The 25464-nt window shown below is 48.2% G+C and overlaps 2 protein-coding genes across 7 annotated transcripts in view; both read right to left on the bottom strand.

The window, feature by feature from the left end:
* Positions 1–17: 17 nt before the first annotated feature.
* Positions 18–5938, bottom strand: LOC137839498 (ATP-dependent RNA helicase DHX8). Of its 2 annotated transcripts, none has more exons than XM_049759385.2 (22): positions 5740–5938; positions 5512–5597; positions 5375–5447; positions 5187–5272; positions 4666–5114; positions 4451–4595; positions 4163–4369; positions 3936–4023; positions 3771–3868; positions 3549–3696; positions 3244–3425; positions 2975–3169; positions 2720–2905; positions 2432–2642; positions 2176–2357; positions 1878–2018; positions 1646–1801; positions 1431–1568; positions 1223–1351; positions 950–1146; positions 691–870; positions 18–463 (listed from the first exon to the last, which is right to left on the bottom strand). In XM_049759385.2, the coding sequence occupies exons 1-22, from the start codon at positions 5846–5848 to the stop codon at positions 244–246; spliced, it is 3606 nt and encodes a 1201-aa protein (XP_049615342.1). In that variant the 5' UTR covers positions 5849–5938; the 3' UTR covers positions 18–243. The 2 variants fall into 2 exon arrangements, with proteins under 2 accessions (XP_049615342.1, XP_049615340.2); XM_049759383.2 differs by having other exon boundaries at positions 5187–5275.
* A 1813-nt stretch (positions 5939–7751) lies between these two features.
* Positions 7752–25464, bottom strand: part of LOC125991468 (thyroid hormone receptor alpha-B) — a 41548-nt gene continuing 23835 nt past the window's right edge. For 4 of the 5 annotated variants that reach the window (XM_049759394.2, XM_049759397.2, XM_049759393.2 and 1 more), the window contains 8 exons: positions 19201–19564; positions 16247–16308; positions 15597–15697; positions 15385–15532; positions 15101–15306; positions 14410–14556; positions 14086–14344; positions 7752–14011 (listed from right to left, as the gene is read on the bottom strand). In XM_049759394.2, coding sequence (XP_049615351.1) covers positions 13761–14011; positions 14086–14344; positions 14410–14556; positions 15101–15306; positions 15385–15532; positions 15597–15697; positions 16247–16308; positions 19201–19256 — 1230 coding nt within the window. In that variant the 5' untranslated portion in view covers positions 19257–19564 and the 3' untranslated portion in view covers positions 7752–13760. The other variant, XM_049759398.2, reaches the window with a different exon arrangement.

Raw genomic sequence — 25464 nt, forward strand, 5'->3', positions numbered from 1 at the left:
CAAAAAAATTCAATCCATTTTGTAAAACTGTAAATTAAATGATTTTATACACTGACGGACAAGTATTGTATAACAGACTTCTATGCACACAAAAAAAATCACTATTTTTGGAACAGTTTCCATTTTTTCGTAAAGAAAATAAAAAAAGTTATTTTTAATGTAATGTTTTCTTTGTTTTTATACAAGTAATAATGCCAAGTCTAAAAGTGAACTCAGCCAAGCGACCACAGTGACAAAAAGTTATCAGCGTCTCCTGAAGGCTCTGGAGATCCTCCAAGCGTTAGGCTCCTCGTAACGGTTATAGAGAGGCTCCAGGCGCTGCTGCTTCTTCTGCTTGCTGAGGCGTGTCGGGTCGGACACCTTGAAGAAGGCGGGCGCAAACTCCACTAACCAGCGTGGGTCGATAGTGGTCACCTCACGCATGTACTCCTTGGTGGTCAGCACCAGCTCGTGGTACACTACCCTGAAGATGGAAAGGAAAAGCCGTCATGCTGGAATATGAAACTTTTATTTGGCAAGGTATCTTAAAACAATAGGGCAAGCCTTGAAAAAAAAAAAAACACTTAGACTACCTACACCACTTATTTCTTATTTTGAACTTAACTGAATAATACAATCTTAATCAGTTAAACATCTTACGAATATTTTTAAGGAGAAAAAAATGCTTAAACAATTCAACCCCCCCCTTACCATTCAGGCTGGCGGTTGAACAAAGCGCTGGAAGGGTGGATGTAGACCACTTGCTGGTCTATGAGGGTCCTGTAGCCCTCCTGAGGGTCCTTCTTGGCGGCGTTGCGGAAGAAACCGCTGCAGATTGCCTTCTGGACTCGCACAGTGGCCTTACCGCAAGACACCACATCCAACTTGTGTCTGAGAAGCAACGGTTAGAGCTTATGAGACAATATTCCGTTGAATGCTTTTTTTTAAAAATCAAATGTCATCGACGTACCGGTCCATGATGCCCAACATCTGCTTGCGAATGTCCTGCGCTCTCCTCAGCGAGCGAGCCTGGATAAAGTTCTCGTAGCACCAAGGGTTGGAGAACTTGTTGTTCTTCCACGAGTTGTAGACAGCCAGCAAGGTGAGATGGTCGCCCTCGGGCTGATGGAACTTGGCCTTCTTCTGGTCCGCCAAGGCCTGCTTGTCCTGTATCACACGCAAAAAAAAAATTCACAACAAGCCTAAATAACGAACAAAACGAGGAGGTCTGATGGTGTCTCACCTTGGGCCTGTAGAAGACGTTCTGCACGGACAACATGGACACGATGGTGAGCATCTCCTCGCTGCAGCCCAGGTGCACGGACATGATCAGCATCTTGCACAACATAGGCTCCAGAGGAAATTCCGCCATCTGGATGGAAAGGCGGCGCACATCAGGAACCTCCAAAAAAATCAAATCACAGGAGCAACTTCCTGGCGATGGTCCTCACCCTCCTTCCCAGTCGCGTGAGCAGCCCCTCGTCGTCCAGCGCCCCCAAAGTGTACAGCTGCTCCATGGCCGTGATCAGCGTCTCCATAGGGGGAGCGTCCATGAAGTCGAAGGAGAGCAGGTCGTTGATGCCCATGGCCTGGTGGGTGGACGAGGACGCAAATGCATTAGATCGACGCAACATCCATGTGTCGTCGGCGTGTACTGTGTGTGTACCTTGAGCGAGAGCACCGTGCTGGCCAGATTGGTCCTCTGGATCTCCGGCACGTTGGTGGTCAACATCTCGTCCCTGTACGCTCGCTCCGTGTACAGGCGGTAACACTTTCCGGGGCCCGTCCTGCCGGCGCGGCCCGCCCTCTGCTTCGCTTGAGCCTGCGAGACGTCCAACATATTTTATTGGCAAGCTCGGCTAACAAGAAGAAGTGCGGCGGTGGCGGCGGCAAGCTACCTGCGAGATGGGCGTCACCACCAGCTGGTCGATGCCAGTCTTAGAGTTATAGACTTTCTGCTTGACGAAGCCGGGGTCCACCACGTAGTAGATGCCGTCGATGGTCAGCGACGTCTCGGCGATGTTGGTCGCTATGACGACCTGGCAGAAACAAGAGTGCAAATTTTGACCTTCGTGCTCAAGCCATTATTTGGATGACTATATTTTACTTTTTGAAGTAATTTATTCTCAAGTAACAGTACTCTAACTTAAGTTGTGGGTTACTCAAGCCACGCGTGCGTTGAAGTTCCTAACGTACTTTTCTGCTGCCAGGCGGCGCCGGGTCGAAGATCCTGGTCTGCATCTCGCTCGGCAGCGCGGAATAAACGGGCAGAATGATGAGTTCGGGAACGTCGGGGCCAAGTGACTTCATGCGCTCGTAGAGGATCTCGCAGGCCGTGTCGATCTCTTCTTGTCCGGTCAGAAAGACCAGGATGTCACCTGAAGGAGGAGGAGGAGGTCAGGATCTGACGTTGTGGCTTGGAGGACGGCAGAGTTGATGGAGCCTTACGTACCGGGAGGTTCGGTTAGGTGGATCTGCATGACGGTGATGAGGCTGGCGTCCAAGTAGTCGGTCTCGGGCTCTTTGGTGTAGAGCACTTCCACCGGGTACGTCCTCCCCGGGATGGTGAAGATGGGTGCCTCGTAAAAGTATTGGGAGAATTTGACGGCGTCCAGCGTGGCCGAAGTCACGATCAGCTTCATGTCCGTGCGCTTCTGCACCGTCTGGCCGCAAAGTCGGATTTTTCAAAGAGTCAAATCATAATGACAATATGTATACATCATAAAAAAGTGGCGCAAACCTTCTTGAGCAGACCAAAGAGGACGTCGGTGTGGATGGTCCTCTCGTGAGCTTCGTCCAGCATGATGATGGCGTACTGACCGAGCTCCGAGTCGATCAGACATTCCCTCAGCAGCATGCCGTCCGTCATGTACTTGATCACCGTCTCGGGGCTGGTGCAGTCCTCAAAGCGGATGGTGTAGCCCACCTAAGGAGAGCGACGGCACGGATTTTTAGAGGACACCAAAAGCGCAAGCGGCGCTTCTGCGAGGCGCACCTCCTGTCCGAGACAGCAGCCGTACTCCTCGGAGACCCTCTTGGCGACAGACATGGCGGCCACACGACGGGGCTGGGTGCAGCCGATCTTCCCCCGGGTGGTGTAGCCCGCCTCCGCCAGGTACTGCGTGATCTGCGTGGTCTTCCCCGAACCGGTCTCCCCGATCACAATCAGGATCTGGTTGTCGTGGACGGCCTGCGTCGAGACAAAACGGGAGCTCGGCAAGCCAGACAAAGCTAGGGTGGAAGGTGAAGCTGACGAAAGCGAACCTGAACGAGTTGCTCCTTCAATTTATAGATGGGCAAACTCTCCCTCTGCTCCAAGATGGAGAGCTGCGTCTTCTTGCCGTAGGACGCCTTGTTGCCGCCGAAAGCGTGCTTCTTCCATTCGGGGATGTCGTTGGGCATCATGCCGATGCCGCGCATGTTGGCCGCTATCTGCCGGCCGTCGGCTGCAAGGCAACACATATTTCTTCAAATTTAAAATTGACGCATAGTAAACATTCTCAAGAGAATAAAACAATAAATGCATTTATATATCATACATACGTCGGGAAGAGAGCGGCAGCACTTACCGTCGGGAAGCGGGTCCACCCAGTGTTTGTTGAGGCCCATGGGGATGGAGTCCATCTCGGCTTCGCGCGCCGCTTGCTTCAGCTCCCGTCGCTCTTTAGCCAGGGCGCTCTGCATCATGGCCGCCTGGGACAGCGAGCCGTCGGGATTCTGCGCACGCACGTTAGCGTACGTCAGCGCGTTTGTGCAAGAGCGAGTCGACGACGCGTTGCGACGGGCTGCACCTTGACGATTTTGACGGGGCTCATGTCCATGCTCTGCTTGGTGTGCCCTCTCAGGAACGGCGGCTCCTCTTCCACCAGCTCGATTTCCAAGTCTTCGTCTGGGAAAGCGCCGCGCAAGATCCGCTGAGTGTTTCGTCTTTCCACGGTTTGCAATCTCTTGCTTACCTTCTTCGTCGTCAACTTTGGGAAGGATCCCCGTCTCGTCGTCGAAATCGGGGAATTCTTCCTTGGATAAAACGTTGGCGGCGATCATCTGGGGAAATAAAAAGCCTTGGTTAGGAATAGAAGGAGGAACTGTAATTAGAAAATAAAAGCAAGATCACGGTTTTTAGTTTTTTTTCTGCCACTAGGTGGCATTACAGCTCTATTGCATTCCATAGCTTTCAACCAACCTGCTTGATCTCCCATTTTTCTGGATCCGATATCTTAGTGAGCCTCTTCCTCTCCAGCGTGTCATCCTGCTCCAGTTCGCGAGCGGGGCCAAGGTTGAGGTTGCTGGGCCCGTCGGGGTTTCTCATGGTCACCTCGTCGCTGCCGTCGGGCCCCACGTTCCTCCTCCTGTTGGGGTTCAGGTCCTCGCCCGTCTCCTGATCCACATCCTAAAAAGACAGTGGTGAGGAATGTTGACGTGCCGACGGCTCCTCCTTCTGACCGGACAATGGTGATGTTCCATTGCTCACTTTCATGCTGAGGCTGGTCTTGGAGCCCGTGAAGGACAAGACTTTGATCTTGACTCTTTGCCCTTTACTGACCACGTCGGCCACGTTGGCCACTCGGCCTTCTCGGCGCAGCTCAGAAATGTGCACCAAACCTTCCCATCGTTTCCTGCAGAAAAAGAACAGACACTTGATTAACAATAAAGTCTTCATCCAAGAAATATTATTGCAGGACACACCTGAGGCCCTCCAGTTGGACAAAGCATCCAAACTGCATAATGCTGGTGACCTTTCCATTGTAGATGTCGCCCACAGAGGGTTCCTCCGGGGGCGGACGGTCCACATGCTTGTCCTTCCAGTCTCGGTCTTGGTCTCTTCGGGGGCTTGGCGAGCGTTCGCTCCAGCGGGAAGATCGCTCTCGCCGTCTTGAGCGTTCGCTATCTCTGTGGCGATCGCGGTCTCTGGAGCGAGATCTGGACCTGGAGCGTGAGTGGTGGCGCCTCCTGCGGTCCCTGTCCCGATCCCGGTGTCTGTGTCGGTCCCGGCTTCTGCTCCGACTGCGCCGTCTGCTCTTTTCCACGCGGCTACGCTCGCTTTTGGAATCGGTGCTGCTCACGCTGGGCATGAACATCTCCAGTTCTTTCATGGCGTCAGCTGCGACCTTCACGTCCTCTTCATCCATGATTTTCTTAAGAAGACAAAAAAAAACACACACTCTAAATTCACATCACGTTTTGAGTGGGTGCTGTCATGCTCATACCGGTGGAGCTTCATTTGGTCTGCAAAGCGCAGGGAAAAGTTCCTTCAGCTTGTCCTTCCCCGACAACGGCTTCTGAACTTCAGAAGCTGCTGTAATGACATAAATTCATTTTTCATGTTGTCCTCATAAGTGTCATCTCAGACAGCAATATAATGAATGTCTAGACAGCACTGGTCATAATAAATCACCTTTACTTGTGGACGACTTTGACGGGGGTCTCATGGTCTGAATGAGCCTGAGCAAGTTGCCAATGAGAGAGTCCTATCAAGAAAATAACACCATTATAAGATCAATACTAACAGATTCTTCTTTGAGGCGCACTTACTGTGAATTCGGCTCCATTTTTTAGCAGAAGAGCTTTAAACCCGTCAAAGGTGGGTTCTTTTTCCGCGAGGCTAATGACGAATTCAGCTAAAATACAAAAAGCAAATATTAACGCCATCATAAGCAAGTCGCACACAATAAGGCTAAATACAGCGATATAACGGTAGTAAACAAAAGATGGAGCTGCGTTAGCTTTAGCTAGCACGATTCTTCGACGTGGTGGTCAAACCTAAATCTTTGTCGCTGATTCCAAGATGGTTGTCGAGCTCCGTGCACACTTTGGACACCAAAGATAAAAATTCGAGCTGGGAAAGCTCGTCGACATCGACGTCTGCCATTTTTGCTCGGGATTTCTTCACTCTCTGAGACGTAATAGAAGCTAACAATCCATGCTAGCGCGTTACAGGCTAAGTGTCTGTTACTTCCGCTTCCGGTTTGGGCTGAGCTGCGCAAGACCGCCGTCTTGTGGACAAGCGGACTAATTACACCCACAAAACAGCAGCCTGTTTATCTCCAAAGGAGCTTCGGATTTTGTTTTTCAAGAGTACGAATTGTATTTTTCGTACCACGCGAAACATTTAACAATTAATCGCCAGAAAAATAAATAAACATAAAACAAACGTGTGTAAAGTATCTATTAAAAAAAAAAAAAAGATTTTGAGCAATTTATCCAGCTTAATTCAGGCCCGTGCAAACAATATGGCTGCATATTAGTAGTTTGTTGTCATGCAAAGGTTGTAAAAACTTAAATTATGTCCCTCCATTGTGTTGCCAGTTGAGGAAATGGGAGGAAACAATCAAACACGATCCAAGTCTGGCTGTGATGAAACCAGGCCCGTGAAATCTTTGGTTCCTTGATCTCACTCTGTATCTGCAGAATGTCACAGCTTGCCGCTATGATGCAAAAAAACAAGACACATAGCTGGGAGCAATTCATGCCAACTGAGCGAAAGGACTCAAAAAAAAGAGGTGTCAGGAAACAAGATGGCAAAAAGTGGTTGACAGCGATACCTTTGTCGCTGCCAAACTTTTATGTTTTCCTGTTATTCCATGAGAAGCTTTCCGCGCAGATATTTTCATTCCTCATTCCAAGTCACACATCTACGTTCTTCAAACACACCTTCATCCACCATACATCGTACGTGAAATTAACTGAGCATAAGACGTGCTTTACCACCATGAATAATGCACGGACAAAGGAGTGAATCCAATTTGGTTTATGTACACAAACAGACGATGTTTACTGGTTGCACTTAAATCTCAGTGATTTACTAAAACCCAGCAGGCTGTCTGAAGGTCGTTCTGGCATCGCTCTTATTGTTATGCTGTGTGTGTCAGTGGTTTAAATCAAGGGTGTGGTGATGCCTGGATTCTGTATCATCCCAATATGAGTATTATTTTATCGGGTAGTCGTAGAGCCTGGCGTTACCGGCCACCGATACTTTGTAGGCTTACTGTACCCAAACGTAAGGCGGGGTAGGAAGCGCTTCAGCTGTCTGGCCCCGTCGTCCTCACCTGACCTGATTTACTTGCAGGCCCACGTATGTGGACCGGGACAAGAGGGAGGGGGCGGGGATTACATAAGGGGCTCACGTGCCACATGCACATGGTCCAGCATTACTCGGTGTGCTCATGCGTTATCGGACGCCGCAGTCGAAAAAGTCGAATTGGGAGAAGATGTTTGGTTGATCACGTGAGCACATGAACACTTATGCAAAAACAAAGGGAATAATAATCATAAATAATAATCATGATAACAATAACGCAAGAATGGAAGCGCAGCTGGCTGAGGCCTTCCCTCTCAACCAAGTGGAAAATTCCTGCAATGACCGAGCAGGGAGCATGAAATGTGTGTGTTGGGGGGGTACACAGAAGGGCGTATGCAGAGGGCGGGGCTAGCACCGACCAGAGGAGCCACACAGGGATTGGCTGAGAAGAAAGCTGCCGAATGAGCTCATGTCCCCCACGACAGCCCCCACCCATCCTTCCCACAATTGCACCCACCCATATCCCTCATGGCCCACTTCGCTCGACAATAACATGCTCACAAGTTACACACTCTTGTCCTCCGAAGACAAACTGGCACAGAGAGTTCTGAAATATAAAAAAAATAAATGATCTATTGGGTTTAACTCCACAGAAATAAATATCCAAAGTCGTGATGTATGAGGTTCATTTTATTAGTGCATCTTTGAAAAAAAAAAAAAAAAAAACCTAACAGACCAGAGAGGCGCTGAGAAGTCACTTGAGTCACATATTTATTACATAAATATATCATTAAAATAGACCAGCGACAATTACCATAAAAATATCTTCCTTTCAAAAGCCTGACCCACAAAAAAAAAGCTTTAAAAAAAACAAAAAACACACACATGGACATTTTGCACACAAACACGCTGATTGTCACACGCGGACCACCACACACACACCTGACCTGACCATGTGTGTGTGTGTGGTGGTCAGGTGTAGATGGGTGGTAGTCCAGCGTGTTTTTGGGTGTTACATGAGAAGACATCACAGTAGATTGGCGGCCATTTTCTTGCGCATTTTTGTTTTTGTTATTTATTTGCTCCTGTGCTTTGGCCTTCCTGAATGCCTTTTTTTTTTTTTTTTTTGCATGATGGCACCCGACTGGCTTGCGCATAAAAGAAAAGTCCAAAGTGGCAGAGGTTTCTGTCGGTTCCTGAAAGACAAATAGTGGACTTGGCGCACCCTTGCCATCTGGATCTGACATTGTCAAGGTGAGAAAGGTCCCCGGTGGACCGCTGGCCCCCTTTCACACTGCCTATCAATTTTTTTTGTTCCTCTTCTATTTTTCTGTCTTAATTGGCTAATTTGAAGGATTCCTCCTGTGATTTTTTTTTTGCACACATGGCAGACAAACTTTCACATAGACATGGCAATATCTTCCTTTTGCTGGGTTCTGTGTGAAATCTTTTTTTTTTTTTCTAGAATCCTTTTCAGTTATTTATTTTCGTAATCTGATTTTGGTCATCCTGACACACCTCACGGTCTTTGGCACCTTCCATATAACCTCCCTGAGTGCGTGCAGGGCCAGGCCGTGGTCACACTGAGGCCTTTGGGACGGCCTGAAGAGCATATCTGCGAGGTGGTTTGTGTGAATATTTTTCAAAAATTATTCTTTAAATAAAAAAAAAAAGGAGCGAGAAGTTCCCAAAACAGAGCTTCGACATCTACGAATAAGGAATTCAGCGCGTTGCGACACAGCAGCGTTCACGTAGAGCAGACGGTGCCGTTTTCTCGGATGCAAACAGCGGACACACAATATAATTTTTTTTTTGTACAACGTTAGTGCAACACACAAACATCGATGACGAGCGCGCGAGCGTCGTGTTTTCCCGCGTGGCGAACGACGTGAGAAAGCCAACAAGAAGAAGAAAAAGAAGACGACATTGCGGTAGGACGTGAGGTCTGGACAGGTGTTTGGACTTTGCTGGTGTCGTGTGAGGCGGCTCGGACCTGCTACAGAGTGTTTGTTTTGTCATCTTTTCGTTTGGGGTTGCTGGCTTTGCATACAACCGAGGACGAGTCGTGTGAGGATGTTGTCGTGAGGCGGGGTACAAACCAGATACGAGAGGAGGGGAGGAAGGGGGCGTGAAAACCCTCTTGGAGGCCCGTCTTTTCTAACCTGAGCAGTCGTGAAATCTTTTTTTTTCAAACATTTGCATATGTAAAGCGGACTTATAAAGCATCTCCGGTTCATCCCGTCATTTGTGTACATTCTTCGCTGTCTAGGCATGATCATTCCCAGCCGCTCCTTTAAGTGCTCTTGCCGTCCTCAGCGGGATCAAAAAACGATGTTAAAAATTTAGCAATTATCAAAAATCTGGCTTGATTTAATCTGATGGAAAGAAGATTCGAAATTAATATGGTCCAATTTGTAATTTACGATATGAAGTTTGGCTCCGGCTGAGATACTCAATAGTCTGAGTGTCCTTGAGTCCCCTGAAAGACGGCGTATAAATCGAAGTTCTTATTATTGGGCACCTGATGACATCATGCAGACATCACTAAATCTCCTGCGTGCTTTTAATCTCCTCAGCAACAATCTTGACTATGAAATATGACCCGTGCTTTCGATATCGACACCACCGACCGACTCCCTTCGCTCGCCTGGCTTGAATCACGGCGGACACGTGATTAGGTACATTCTGGCACACTTGAGACGGGCCTCAAAAGTGGCTTTGAGTTGGGAGGGGGGATGTTGGGGGGGGGCTGACGTCACACAACCAGTATGTCACTCACACACATGCAGAAAAGCAGGCGGAAAAAAAATAAATGATTCATTACTTATTGGAATAATATCATCTGATGATTAGAATGGACAATTAATATCATCAATTATAAAAATGAACCAAGTGCTTCAGGAACGCGTTAACAGCCCTTTCCCACATATTTTAAATTTTATTTCATAACGGAATGAAGTGTTTTGCAATTTTAAGCAAAGAAAATTAGCCAATTTTGGAATAAGGATAACATGTGAAAAAAAGTCAAGTGCTGTCAACACTTTCCAGATGCACTCAAGAATTGAGCGGGAAAAAATAAATAACATTGAATGGCACACGTCCAACAATAACAATCGACTTGGCGGCCATGTTTGACAGGAGGAGGCGGATGAGGATGAATGAAGACAAACAGAATAAACGTTTGCGTCCGTCTAAGTTTCATCATTTATTAAAAAAAAAATTCTTATACCTGAGAGAATCCTTCAACAGCTTTCGTTCCCCAGTCACAAAAGTGGTTTGTGTGTGTGCGTGTAGTTGTTTGCGCGTGTGTGGGCGTGGTCTCGCTGCTCTCAGGTGGGCGGGTCCGAATTATTCAAGTGCTTCTTTCAATTTGCTTTGCTATTGCACTCGTTTCAAAATTTGATTTCAAAGTCAAAAATCCCAAAACACGCAAATCACATTTGCCTCGTCACACATTTTTTTTTTTGTCTTCGCCGAGACGCTCGTCCAAAGTGCTTGTGAGTTAAGTGCCTTCGTTGAGGATTGGCGGCGTGCCACGAAATACTACTTAGCCGTTAGCGCTTCTTTACATTAACTTAGTCGCTGGGTTATATATCTCAAAGAGGTGGGGGAATTTTGGGGGGGAATACATCTAAGACTCTTTTTTGGTGGCCCCGCCCACTGAGTGATGAGAGGCACACACACACGCAGACTTGGCAAAATTCTGTTTAGCAGCTAAAGGCTAAAGGTCAACTTGGGGAGTGTGGTTACCCAAAAGGCACGAAAAAAATTGACACATTTTTCGATATACGTGGTTCAATTTTTGTTGGACAAAATATCCAGTAGTAATGATTTTTTTTTTTTGTGGGTCCAACCACGATAGAAAAATTTTGTATTTAATTGAAACTGGATTTGGGTGGCGATTTTTTTTTTTTAACTAATAAATTTAGTTGTGCATGCAGATTGGGTAACCACAAAAACTGAGCTTCACTTTGGAGGGAAATTGCATAATCAACATTGAAGCATGTGAACAAAACATAGCATGTCGTCGAGTCACAGACGCACACACACACACACACAAGCCTGCATGATAACGGGTGAGGGGTGGGTGGTCAAGGAAATGGGGGGGGGGGGGGGGGGTCAGGTGACGTCAGTTCATGTGTTGGACGGTTTGGTTGTGTTGACCAGACAACATTTGTCAAACACACACAAACAACAGCGCAGGTGTGTGTGTTGTGTGTGCTGTGCCGTCCTCTCTGCTGGTGTGTGGAAGTGGGGAGGGAAGGAGGGGGGGGGGAGGGGGTTTGGGTGCAGCCCCCCCCTCCATTCCTATCAGCTACATTCAATATCAGAAACACTCTGCCATGACAAAACTCAAGACCACCGTGGACCCCTCCCCCAGGCTCCGCGCAAACACGCCACTAGAGGGCGGTGAAGAGTGACGGGGGGGGGGGCTGTGTGGATTTGTAACTTGTACGCGCAAAAAGCGCACAACTCTCGTTCGCACACTGCTGTCTGTTTTCCAAGCGTTCACAAAACGTTCGATTCCCGCCTCCCGCGCTCCTTTTCACTTGTGAGGTATGACGAGATTGTGTTTCAGTTCCGTTCTTTTTTTTTCTCCTCTTTTTTTGTTTTCTTGCTTTTTTCCAAAGACATCTTCCATCATTAAAAAAACACCAACAATTAAAACAATAATAATAATAATAATAATAATAAAAAGGTTTTCCTGTTTTGTTGGTTGAAAGTTACTCCTGATAAAAGCGGGATTCTGAGTCGGGGGACGGGATGGACAACATTTGCGCACACACACACACACACACACACACACTCACTCACTGACAGGATGGCGGTTACACTGCATGCGTGGTCCGAAAGTGACGATAGCTCCTAGTTTTCCCCTCCCGGCCCGCAAAAAAGCAACAAGAAAACCAGGAAAAGCAAAAATAAATCTGTTTTTGTTCAGCAGTCCTTTGAAAAGTCATCTCATCTTTCTCTGAAGGATTTAGAAACATTTATATTTGCCTTTGTCAAACCTGCTTCAGCAGTGGTTCTCAAACCGGGGTCCTCGGATCCCCAAGGGACCGAGTACGGTAGCTTGCGGGGGTCGCAAAATCATTTGCAATAAATCATTAAGGCGTATCCTTTTGAAAAAAATAAGTTACTACATTTGAGGATAAAACTATGACAGTTTTCTAAGAAAGTAAAAAAAATAAAACATTCACAGAATTCTGGTTTTTTTTTTTTTCGGTCAGAATTTGACCACCATTCTGATTATGAGGGGGGGCAAAATTTCTCCTTTGGACCCAACAAGATTGAGAACCTTTGCGCTAAAGCAGCTTTGCCATTTTTGCGCGCACACACACACAAACACACACACTCAATCTTCTCCCCTCTTCTTGTGGAATTCCAAACCTGCATTGGCTTTTTTTTTTTTTTAAATCCCAACATTGAGGCCGTCGGAACGGACCCTCATAACTGCCTTGTCTCACAAGGAGGGTCCCTCCTTCCCACCTCCACAAAAGTTGGCGAGGCGCCCCCTCCTCACCCTCGTTCGGTGGATGGACCTGGTCGCTAATACTGACAGTTGCGAGTCTTGGGCTGAGCCCGCCGCCTCTGTCGCACAGAGGCCGCTCTTTTTTTTTTTTTTTTTTTTGACTTGCACCAGTTGTGAGTAGTGCAAAAACAACAACTCAACAGCCTGAGTGGGGTCGGTGAGGGGGTGGGGGGATGGAGTCTCTGGTGATGCGGGGGGGTACTTGGGGTGGCGGCGCTCCTGTTCGTTTCCCAGCGTCCGAGTCCCAAGTTGGACGTTTTGTAGCTTCCGGATTGGAACGGACACTCCCTGGTTCACGCTCTTCCGTGTGGCGTCCAAGCTCTCCTTTTAGACTGCTTCTTGGACGTGTGCGTATATGTGTGTGTTCCATGTGGATTCAAAATCTCAAAGAGACAACTCTTGGTCCCGCATTTTCTCCCGGGGGGTTGTAGAAAATAAAAAATTCCAAATGTGATGTTAAGGTCTCCTCCGTCTTCCAGCAAGATGGCGGGCCCTCTCGTCTTCTTCAGCAGCATTTCTTTCCAACCGATATCACTGAGGTGTGTGTATGTATATTGAGGTGAGGTAGTGCCCGGAACCAGTGGGGGTATGAGTCCACTTTTGAGGTAAATGCTCGCCATGTTCTTGGCGTGTTTTGCCTGCGCTTAACGTTTGTGTTTATGAAGAAGAAAAAAAAAAATAGAAACAAAAAGGCAAATGTGTATGGAAGTCTGGAGGAGGACTCAGTAAAGGCCCCGCAGGTGAGGGCCCCAACAGAAGAAGGACAAAAAAAATAAAATCAAAAACAGCCACCTTGCAAGGCAGCCAATGAGGCATTCACGTTACTCTGAGGTGAGGCTATGTGTGTGTTTGCGTGTGTCACAGGCGCCGGTCCGATTACAAAAAACAAACAAAAAGTTCGATATGGAGCTATGATCGACACACAACAACAAAAAAAAGGGAGTAGTCTGAAGAAGGTTAGCACCGGTGTCGCTTGGGATGGACTGTAACGGCTCAGATTGACTGGAGGAATCGAGGACGCAACGGAGAACCATGAGCGTAATACTGTGAGGAGCCACGGCTGGCGTTCCCGCGGGTGGTGTGTTTGTGTGTTGGCGTCAATCCAGACAGCATGCTCAGACAGAAGGGCCAGCGCCACCGCTGGATTTCCTCTTTTGCTCCACTTCCTTTTTCCAGTTTCGAAAACGTTTTTTTTTTTTACTTTCTCCCCCCTGGGGCTCAACGTTTCCGTCACACCTCCTGGTCCTCGAAGACCTCCAGGAAAAGCGGTGGGAAGAGCTCGTTGGGACACTCCACCTTCATGTGCAGGAAGCGGCTGGCGTGGCAGGCGCCGATCATGCGCAGGTCGGTCACCTTCATCAGCAGCTTTGGCCAGAAGTGAGGAATGTTGTGCTTGCGGTAGTTGATGTAGTGCTCGAAGGCCAGCAGGTAGGTCTCCTGGCACTTCTCGATCTTGTCCACGCACGTCAGGCCCGAGCGGTCTGGAGGAGACGCGAGCGGCGGTCACTCGCTTTGCCGTGTGACCGAAACACAAAATTCACAAAGCGCCTCCAACCTGAGCTCATGAGCAGGACGGCCTGCAGCAGCGCCACCTCGCTGTCGTCCAGGTTGAACTGCGCCAGACTCTTGCCCAGGTCGAAGATGGCGTCCGACACCACGCCCAGCCCGCCGTTCTTGAGCTGCTCGCGCTTGACCGCCATCTCGCCGCTCAGCGTCAGCGTCTCGCTCTCGGGGTCGTAGCGCATGGCCGCCCGCAGCGACATGATCTCCATGCAGCAGCCCTTCAGCAGGATGATCTGGTCCTCGCAGGGCAGCTGGCGACGGAGAACGTCGGCAACGTAGCGGCGATTCGCTTTACGTGCGGGCGGGAAGGGCTCACCTCGGAGAACATGTGCAGTTTTTTGGCAAAGTCCACCACTCGCGTGATGGCGGGGGTGATGATCTTGGTGAACTCGCTGAAGGCTTCCAGGTCCACCTTGTCGCCGTCCGACGTGGGCGCCACCGGCGACTGGCCGATTTTGTCCGGCTGGGCGGGAGCAAGTGTAAACAAACCACGTCAGCGGGAAGCTTCAAAGCTGAATAACACACATCTCCTTCCTTCTTGTTGCCTAGCAACAGCTGCCAACCCTAAGTGCCTCCCGCCGGTCCCCCCAGTGAGTAAAATGTCAGGTTGGGCTCGCCAAAGTGCCGTGATGTCAGAAACACCCAAGCGAAGGAGAATTCGCCCAATCCTGCGCGAGGAGGAAAAACAAACGGGAACGTCGCTTTGGGAAAGAGAAGAGAGTGGGAAGCGATTAAAGGAGGAAAAGTGAGAAGGAATTAGTAGCCCAGGAGGATTAGCGTGAAGAAAGACTGCGAGGAGATGAAGTCAAGATGGGACGCCAGCTCGCTCTTTTTTGTTCTTGCCGTTTGTTTATCCCGCCGAGCGAAGAACAGCTTGAGCGCTCATCTCTGAGGGCTTCACATTCCAGGGAAGCGGCGAGATTAATTCACTGACGGCAATCCCCTCCCCCCTCTCGGCCCACTTTTACAGACACGTGGACCAAAGAATTGTGACGAGGCTTTCCTACCAGGAATTTGCGCTTCTGCTTCCACTGGGCGCCCTGAGCGTTGGTGTGCCGGTGGGCCTCGGTCACCATGTGGATCAGCTCCCACTCGGAGCCGCTGGGCTCGGGCCGGTTCTGCAGCGTCTTGACCATCTCCTCCTTCTTGCGGCGCTCCCGGTTTTCCTCGATCAGACGCCGCTTGGCCACCCTCTTGGAGTCGTCCAGCACCACTGCGAGAAGACGACGACGCATTTACGCAGGTCAAGGTACCGCTAATCCAGAAGATAAAGACGACGATGAAGACTGACGGTCCATGGCCATGCCCACAGCGATGCACTTCTTGAAGCGACACAGCTGACACTGGTTCCGCGTGATCTTGTCGATGATGCAGCAGCCTTCATACTTGCACGAGTAGGCGGGGTGTAAGTTCTTCTGGATGGTTCTGCGGAAGAAGCCCTGTAAAGGAGCGCGAGGTGTTATGTTCTCAGCCCGGGAGGGACGTTGGGGCGAACGGGTCTACCTTGCAGCCCTCGCAGGTAATGCAGCGGTAGTGGTAGCCTGTGGCTTTGTCGCCGCACACCACGCATGGCTCATCCTTCTCCAGGTAGCTGGGGATGTACCCTGGCGGAGCGAGAGAAAACACAATCCATAGTGCGTCACGAAAAGCAAAAGACCAACAAACCGAGGTACATTTGATACGACGGATCGGGAAAGCGGATACAAAAACAGAGACGAGACAATTACGCTGGAAGCCCACGGGGAGCGAGAGAAAATAATAATCGCAAATAAAGCCGAGGAGAACGAATCGGGAGTAAAGTCAACAAAGACCTCAGATAATCATCATCGCGGCAGGGGGAGTTGAGGGAAAAAAAAAAAAAAGAAAAACAGGGTGCAGATCAGGGCGCCGGTGTGTGTGTTCGGAAAACTGGCGAGTACATCCTTGACGGAGATGAAGCGGCTTCCATCGGGGGTAAATCAAGGTTAGAACATCTCCCTGCATGCCTTGAGGCACCTTCATTATGCTCTCCAAGACTACAGTGGATTTTTTTTTTTTTTTTTTATACAATAAATGTCATCCAGACGGCCTTTTGCCAGGTAGGATTAAGTGAGTCTTGATACTCGGGGAAAGTATGGAAAAAAAAAAAAAATGGAGTCACGCAGCTTACTCACCCGTCATACTCTTAACCGAACATTGGCTGTTCTTCCTCTTCCTCTTTGGGCCATTGAGCCACCTGGGTGAGTGAGAGAAAGTCAATCAATAAATTTGTACGTCTTGTTTACATTGCCCTCTAGTGGCCAAGTCGGGCACACAATTGCGCGTTTTTTCTTGCATAGCTAGCCGAGTCATCTTGGCTCTTTTGTTTTGGAATCACCTCTGTGTCAAAACAAATAAACTCATTAGCAGCACAGGGCGGGGACGTAGCGGGAATTCCGAGATCCGAGTTGCCGGCGTGCACAAGACGCCAAGTCAAATTTGGAGGTAAATTCTGGCAGGGAAGCAAAGTGAGCGCAGATGGAAGGGGGGGAGGGGGGAGCGTTTGTGACAAAAGCCTCAGAAGAGGATCAGTATGCGTCAGAGATGGAAGTGATTCTCAATCCCCCGAGTCGCTCGGCTCTCGGAATCCGTCATCTTGCCGTCACATCAAGGTCGTTTAATGGCGGCTCGGTGGAGGGGAGTGAGAGTCCCAGTTTCTCCCTGAGAGAAACACTTTGCACGGCGTCTTATCGTGAGCCATAAATGTCCGTGACATTTCTAGATGGTGTCATGTTGGCTTCTGTTCGGCTTCAAAACTTTTTTTTTTTTCTCTTCTGATGCGTCAGTCAACACTGTCAAGAAAACGAGGTGATTAGCATTTAAGAGTTCCCATCAAATGATGTCTCACTTTGGCTTTCCTTTTAAGGATATTTAGCATCATCGGACCATCGGAGCTGGCAAGATCTTCCGACAACTATTTCGGCGACTTCCAGAGTGACGGCAACGTGACACTGAAGACATTTCGAATGTCTCGAGTGTCAAAAGGCAACTCAAAAAGTAAAGGTGAATCCGAGTCATATTCCAAAGCGCCATCTAATGGCCAAACGCATAGCAGGAAAACCCGACGTGTGTTTTTTACGAGGACGTAAAGCCTTCCGAGAGCACCTAAGCCCAAAATAGCCATGATGAAAATATAAACACGGCCTGCTAGCCAAACATGAGCTTAGCGTCTCTGCCGCAGCCAAGAGGCAGACTTCAAAACAAGCCTCAGCTTCAACGTGGACGTCACGTTTTAAAACGAGCCTCAGCTTCAACATGGCTGCTTTTGTTGACATAAAAAAAATGGACGATTATTAAAAGGAGCCATTCGCTGTTACTTATTTGTGAAGTTTTCCACCTGCAGGAACCAGTTTTCCCGCTCTTGGCACTCAAATTGGAATGGCATAAGATAAAAATCAAGCCGCGGAGCGATGACGGAAGGCGACAGGAACCCCGGGGAGTGTCCTTGAGCAACCAGTGGTCATGTGACCCGACAACGGCGGCGGTCGTTGTGTTTGCCATGTGCTTGTATTTTTTTTTTTTTTTTTTTGCTGGTTTGTTTTTGTCTGCGCAAATTCTTGTTGAACATGAACGGGCCTGCACTAGCAAAAACGTTGCCAGCGGAATGTGCGTGGTGGTCCCAAGTCGAGTCGCGGCGGCGTTTTGCAAAACACCAAATGTCATGAGGTGCAGTTGGAACACGGCAATGGGATATGCGTGATATTACACACGTGTAACCTGAGCTAAACCCCCCCACACACACACACACAGCAGATGTGCAGAAAAGAAAGAACAATATTGAAGTTCTCACCTGGTGACACAGCAAGGTGATAAAATGTGCATGTCAAAAAAAAATCCCCAAACCAAAATAAATCAATCCGACGTCTGAGTGGAGCGCCGGATTATTCCCGCCGTGCAACCTTAGCGCTGTCTGGTCTAAGTTTAACTTGCTCATCAAAACGCACCCCTGCGCAGCTTCCCACTAAGCTCCGCCACCGCCGGCTCCTGATTGGCTTGCGCTCGCCCTTTTCCACCTGACCCGAGGAGTGACTACATTCGATGAGAGGGAACTTTCCAGATCTAGCTATAATAAGTGGAAATTTGCAAAATATGCAGACCATATATAGATTTATAGCTTTCATGTGATTAGTGGGGAAAAGTACAAGAGAGGAACAGAGTATTGATTATTTAAAAAATGCCTGAGAGCGATCGATCATGCAGTTTTGTGGATGTTTTGAAAAGCCGGCTAAGTAAAAGAAATCAACACGATCATGTGACCGTCACTGATGCTGGGAGGGGTGCGTGACATTCAAAGTATAATGCCGCCCTTGTCAACCAATTACTGTACACATTTTCTATGGCAGAGATGTTACGCAACAGCACAGTTTCAATACGAATCTTCTCGCAATTTTCTCAAGGTCTTCGTGTCATTTCTAGAAGCTATTTTCCCAAAGCGAAGTGGCGGAATATTTACTCCTGAGTGAGTCGATAAGGCCAGTGGCAGCGGAGGTCAAAATTGCTTCTTTGACCAGGTAATTGCTATCGCATCACACCGAGGAGAATGATTTTCACCCAGGGACTATATCGAGATCCTCTTTCCCGTTTAATTACGCCACCTTTATTCAAGGCTGACAGTCGCTCGCCTGGAGCGAACGCCGCTCACGGCCCGACTGGATATTCAAGCCCCCTTGGCGCACAAAGCGGCCATGATGTAATCAGTCACACGATCCGCAGCGAAGGCGACGCATAACAATGCTTATTAGCGCTTCGTGACAGGACATCCTCGCGGGGAGGAAAACCTCGAGCTTGTTTACACTTGTGCGACTTGCACGAGAACGAAAACACAGACGTGCGCAAGTGAAGTGATCTCAAAGTTGCTTCTCAAAAGTTTTCATTCAATGACAAAATAAAATTGTAAGAAACAAAATGTCCTTGGCAGCGTTTCAAACAGATGCATCCACACCTTTTGTCTACACGGAAGTTTATATTTATATTTAATCATGCTCAGAAAGTATTCATGCCGGGGTTTTTATTGATCACGAAACGTTGCATCTCTTTGCGTTTGGACCGGCCCGACCGGATATACCGGTGCAGAATGCGCTAGACTCACCGTTTCTCTTCGCCCTCGAGTGGGTTAGGCTCTTGCTCCTTGGGCATGTGTTCCATTCACCTCAATTCCATCCAGCAGCCAATCACGAGAGACTGAGGCAAGCCCCGCCCTCGGATGCACGCTTGTCATTCGACACTCGGGACGGGTCGATCGCCGGAAGATCGCAGGGTCCGGGCTCTGGGGTTTCAAGTTGGGGGGCGGGTGGGGAGGGGGAAAGGGGAGGGGGCGGCGGTGGTCCCCTGAGGGAACAGACCCCTCGTGGCGTGCGGTACGAACGACCTCGGGCCTTGATGAATGACCTGGCAGGTTGTTGTTAGTGTTAAAGGTCGACCTCAAAGTCGTGGAGGGGGAAGGTCGATCCAGCCTACAAGACGACAGAACACGCTCATATTAATAATAATTATTAGTATTTTGGGCGTCACCAGACAAAATGTAAATTCACTAAATGCAAAACAGGGAATACATTACGGCAAAGTAGCATGAAAACAGGAAAAAAAAAAAAAAAGAAGAAAAAGAACAAGACAAACATCGACTAATTATAACGAATGAGGTGTTTTCAGTAATGGTTTGACAAATCCGGTACGAAATTGCACGACATAACCGATGCATGTATGCAAAAATAAGTGGACCGATGATTGATCCCTGAGGAACACCACGTTTAACTGTCGTAGTTATATTGAAGCTGACACTTGACCCACCTGCTGACAATGAGTGTACAGAAGTCGCCCGAGTTGGTTTCAATTCGTACCAACCTTTTGTTCAGCTCGTTTAATGACACACTAGCGTGACGCAACTTGACATCAATCGGAGTCATCGCCCAAATCGCTCTGTGATCGCGAAACAATCAACGGTATTATGACCGACGGTATGATACTGCTGCCCGCCGGCCAAGTGGCACATACCAAAAGGAGTCACATGACACACAAACTCTTTCATTACGATAAGTTCGATATAACGAGAGAAGCTCCATACTGGAGAGCGTCTCGCACAAAGCGCCGCGACACGCTAGTGTTTGTTTGCGCCGCAACAATTGGCCACTTATCGCCACGGGAGAGCGGCGGACAGGCGTCTTTGTTCTTGCGCGAGTGAAAGAAATTCTTGCAGAATAGATGAGCTAATGTTCTCGTTTGGTCATGGCTAACAAAAAGGCAGGCGGTGAGGGCAAAGAGGGCATGGCGGGCATTGCTTTCAAAGAAAATCTATATTTGAATGGAATTTTGGATATCCATAAATAACAAGACGGTAGCTAGTAGCATGCTAGTGTCACTCTCAATGGAATGAAACAGACTAGCACTGACCTACATTTACAAGCTAAATTTATTTAATTGTAATTTATTTTGTCTTTACGTCATTGCGATTCTCTTGGCTGCGTGGTACACGTGGAGCCTTTTTTTTTTGTCCACTCAGATTTATTCTAAAAAAAAAAAATGGTGGTCTATTTTTGTGGAAAAACTCCCCCTGCTCATTTTTGGAAGAACGTTTACTTTCCAGAAGGGAGTCCTTGAACGTCATTCCCTGAAGTCACCATTCATACTCGTCCGCTCAAACGAGACAAGAGTTTGGCATCGAGATAACGGACGAAAAGGCGAACACGTGCCGAGGTGAAATGAAGATAAAAACTCGGGTGAGGGCATGAAAGGAAAAAGTTGAAAGGAGAACTCGGAAGATGAAGGCAAAACCGAGAGAGATTTGAAGGCACGCAGATGTTTTTGCGCTCATCTCCATTTGAAAGTGTGCTACGGATTTGTGCGGCGCACATGTCGTCATATTTAATGAAGATAAATGTGTTGACCACATCTGTTTACAATATTAGAATACAACGCAGTGACAGGTTAATTGTGACGCAAATTAATCATATGCTTGCGTTTGACCGAAATAAAGAAGGAAATAAATAAAACAATGCGAGTTTGTTGTGAAGCATCCAAATGAAATTTCATTCACTTTCCCACACGCCGCAGGGGCTTCTCCCCTTGACGTTTTTTGGTTAATTGGACCTACAAAAAAACAAAACAGGGCATTCTCCTCGCAGCAGGCTTCAGCATTTAATTGCGCACGCTGACACACATTTTCCGAATACTTCAAAGTTAGCACGAGCGAGCTAATTACGAGAAGCAACTTTGACACTTTACGACTTGACAGCTTGGCTTCGTGTTTCAAATCAGGGTCGAGGGGGGAGATTCGTACGATTCTTTGGATTTAATTTGGCGGGATGATTTTTTTATTTCTAAACGGATGTGTCCAGCCGTTTTCGAAATTTAGTATTAGCTATTTTTAGCAACTCCTCAAATCATTTCTCATGGCAACAAGTGAGTTTGAAAAACACTAGAGAAATCAAATAGGATTTTTTTTTTTTTTACACGTGGCCCTTAGATTTATACCACTCATCAGACCCCAGGGGGGTGTCTAGGGGTTAGTTGTTCACGCCCCCTCTAGTTAAAAGCCCAAAGATCAAGTTTCATGTCTCTAAAGCCTAATGGCTGCCAAGGGACTTTGTAATAAGTCACACTGGCTGCTCCTGAAAGTGTCAAACGTTTAATTGGGGGCGACAAGGAGAAAAAGTATTAACATTTCTCAATTAATATTTTTTTTTTTTTTACACCTCTAAAACATTGTATCCGAATTAACATGTTCCCCCCCACACACACCTAAACTATTTGAGGAGCGCTGCTTTCCATGAATGGAGATACGCGTGTCAAGATGGCGGCTAACGTCACCTCTCGGTACCCCCTCCAAGTGTTTCCATTCATCACCACATCTCAGCCACCTCTGTAATGAGCTATAAAAAAAAATATTGTAAAGAAACCACAAACACACCGCACACACCAGCATGGTCATGACACATGAGGGAGGGGGGAAAGCCTCGGGAGGCCCCTCGCAATTTTTTTTCCCTTGAGCGGATCCAGAAAAATCTATGAAAGATGAGAAAGTGGCGTGGGAGGGAGAGGTGTGTGTAGGCGTTCAGAAGGGTGGAGGCAATGGACTGGAAGGTGATTTTCTTGGCAGAGACTTGGGCCGGGGCACCCGAGGGCCAGGGGCCCCGGTGCCCCCCGCCGGATCCTTGCGAGCATGTGTGTGGTCCTGGATCTGATTAGTTTTCATCTCAGCCACATACTGTATATGCACACACACATTATACATGTGCCTTACACGTGCATGTCCAAAAAGCACAACAGAGTCGTTGGCCCCGAGACCTTCTGGTGTCAGAACACATCAAGGACTTCTCAGGACTGGAGACGAAGAGCAAGGGTGATACGAAACAGCAGAAGAAGAGGAAGGAAGGATCAGGGTGAAGATTCAGGAGGTTCACATTCATCCCCTTCAGCCCTCAACGGGAGCATTGTGCGGTTAGCGTGGCCGATTCGCCTTGCGTACAAACGCTGTTGTATAAATAAACCGGCGGTGCCTTTTAGGCTCAGATCAGCGCGAGCGTTGAGTCAAGTGCACAGGCGTGAACTCGGCGCAGGGGCACTGATGCGCGGATGAGTGCAGGGTGGGGGCAGGCTGCACCGCCGGCTCTCCGAGGCCACGCAAGGTTCCGCCGGACCCGAGGAATGCTAAATATTTATCCATGACTTTGACCCCGGCGCATTACACGTGCACTCTACACCACGTATACAAAAGCGGGGTAGAGAGAACACCACTTGGCATTCATAACATCTATGTTGCTCTTGTGAGGCCCATGTAGACACTTTGACAGCAAGTCCATTTTTGACGTTCCGGCTTCACCAGGTCACGGCGAGGCTAGTCCTCGTAAAAAAATCAGCGGCTTAAAAAAACTTCCATTAGCATGACAAATTCATGTAGGATCAAGCTGACTTAGCTACTGATGGAAAGAAACCTAAAAAGTCTTGGCAGTTTCAGAAAGTAAGCGTACTGATCACTGATCCTTGAGGGACACCACATTTAAGTGCAGGATCACCCCAGATTTTTTTTAGGACGCAGCTGAATGTTGACGACGAGTAAACAAGCACAGTTTATTTGAAAATTAACAACCGAGTCCATTTTATTTAGCAAACGCCATCGGTCTAGTAATTATCATGCCAGACGTGTGAAGATATCCAAATGTTCTTCCTTGACGCTTAGCATGTGCTTTTGTCACAGCTAGTTGAGCAACTTGAGACGCCTGGAGACAAAGGCGGAACGACATCGGAGACGGTTGACACGCCCATGCAGTGATCATCAGGTTCAAACGAGTGTCATTAATCATCAGCGGATGGCATCAATGGTTAACGACAAGTGTGGGGGCATGCGGGTCGACGGGATCCACGCTCCGATGATACACATATTTCATGACATCCACAAAAGAAAAAAAAAATCATAAATAATTTACAAATCCCCACCTTCCCTTGCGGGATTTTTCTTTTTATATTTATCAGGAAAGTGAGTTCAGGCCATAAAACCACAGAGGGTGGATTTCATCCAATCGCAGGCCGCCAGTCCAATCGTCCAATCGGGCAGCAGCGATAAAGGGGAAAGATAGACGTTGGCGGAGGAGGAGAAAGATAACAGGCGAGAGGGGGTATATAGCTATATTTCTATATGGGCTGCCTCACCCAGACGGTAAACACCAGTGCAGTGTGTGTGTGTGTGTGTGGGTGTGTGTGTCCTCACGCTGCATTGGTGCACGGGTCATCCAATCTGCCGAGGCATGCAAGCACACACACGCCTTCTGTAGGGAAATTCCGATTGATCGGTGATCGATCATCATTGGCCGATACATGTGAAAATATGTTTTTATTTATAAAATATGTATTTAATTGTCTTGAATTTACTTCCCGCCATTTGCTAGTTCTGAACTGACGTCAATGGAAACCTTGTGGCGAGCGTTGTTGCAAAATGACGTACGGGTCAGATGTGGCCCGCTGGCCTCGAGTTTGACACCTGCATGATTGAATGCACTTAAAGCGGGCAATCGATGCACTAGCGCGTTAGCATCATCAGCTCCGTGACTCACTCCGGTGCCTTCAGTAAATCGCTAACCTGGCTAGCAGCCAGCGTGCCTTCTTCTGGGGGTAGACGGAGCGGCTTCTAACGTGAGCCGACGTGGAGGGCCCGCATCAAGACGGGAGACATTAGCGTCACCCCGAAGGCAACTGCGGAGAAAGGGCTGGAGTTCGTCCCGCCTCCCGCTACTACACGCGTCCCCTGCGCGACCCCCGCTAATCATATTGTGTGGCGGCTATCTCGTTAGTCGCCTCATGAGTCAAAGCCAAAGGCCGGATTGAGGCGTCCCGCAGGGCATCATCCCGTCTGCGGTTACTGAAACAAACGGGAAAGGCCACTAGGGATGCAAAATTTCTGCTGGTAGGAACAGAAATTTTGGGCAAAATTTGAATATTTTCTTGAGAATTACGGGAAGTGCACAAATGATACTTTTCCCGCCAATACGTTACAATAAGCAATCCGAACTGGTGAAATAATAATGGTTGGATTCTATTTGTTCATCCTGAGCCACCAAATGACCATCCTGAACTACTGCCATCGTTTTGATCACTATAATTTAGAAATTTTGACACTCTGATCTCGTTTCATCTTCCAGGTCATGTCAACATGGCTGCTTGCGCCTGGCAACGCTCGCCGCTGAATGTGTGTGTGGGCGGGCATGACGCTCTCACAATAGACATCCAAGCCACTAATTGGCCAGTCACACGGGCCAGCTCGCAGCACGTGCCAGCGAGCCTTTTTTTGGGGCGGAGTGGGTGTGTTGGGGGTATGTACCGGCATCGGCCAATGGGCTCGCGGCGGCGGTGGGAAATTGGAGCCAATGCTTCTGCAGCTAACGAGGGAGAAGCGGGATAGACTTTTTTTTTTTTTTTTCCCAGGATTGATTTGGTCATGAAAAAGGCCTTTTTAAGGTGAGCTTAGATGAAAGTTCAGACTGGGTTTTGAAAAATCTATACGTCACGCAACCAATCACATGGACAATCGAGAGTCTTGGATGGACGTTCTGTCCTCGTTGAACAAAAGCAATCGAGAACCGCCAAAGAAGAAGAAAAAGAAAAAATGATGTGACACAAGAAGCGAGAACCTCATCAGACAAGGGAACGCTAGCGGCTGATTAAAGACGGGCCGAGTTATATTTCACAATAAAAGAGCAAAGAAAGGCGCAGGAAATTCACATCGCAGACTTTCGTGCTATAGAAGAGCTAAAGGAATAAAAGACGCCGTTCAAGAGCGGTTGAAGGCTAAAAGCAGAGGCTGGTTGGCTAGCGTAGCGCATTAGCCTACATTAAAAGCCATCACGTTACATTTAGTCACGTTAGT

Source organism: Syngnathus scovelli, chromosome 21 (assembly GCF_024217435.2).
Source record: "Syngnathus scovelli strain Florida chromosome 21, RoL_Ssco_1.2, whole genome shotgun sequence".
Lineage (NCBI taxonomy): Eukaryota > Metazoa > Chordata > Actinopteri > Syngnathiformes > Syngnathidae > Syngnathus > Syngnathus scovelli.

Bases quoted from the DNA above. Each gene is read 5' to 3' on its own strand.
- LOC137839498 (XM_049759383.2), bottom strand. From the start codon at position 5,848: ATGGCAGACGTCGATGTCGACGAGCTTTCCCAGCTCGAATTTTTATCT. The intron at 2,358-2,431 runs GTACGTAAGGCT...CTCCTCCTTCAG, and splicing joins CCACCTAACCGAACCTCCCG to GTGACATCCTGGTCTTTCTG. The intron at 1,569-1,645 runs GTACACACACAG...TCCACCCACCAG, and splicing joins GCACGGTGCTCTCGCTCAAG to GCCATGGGCATCAACGACCT.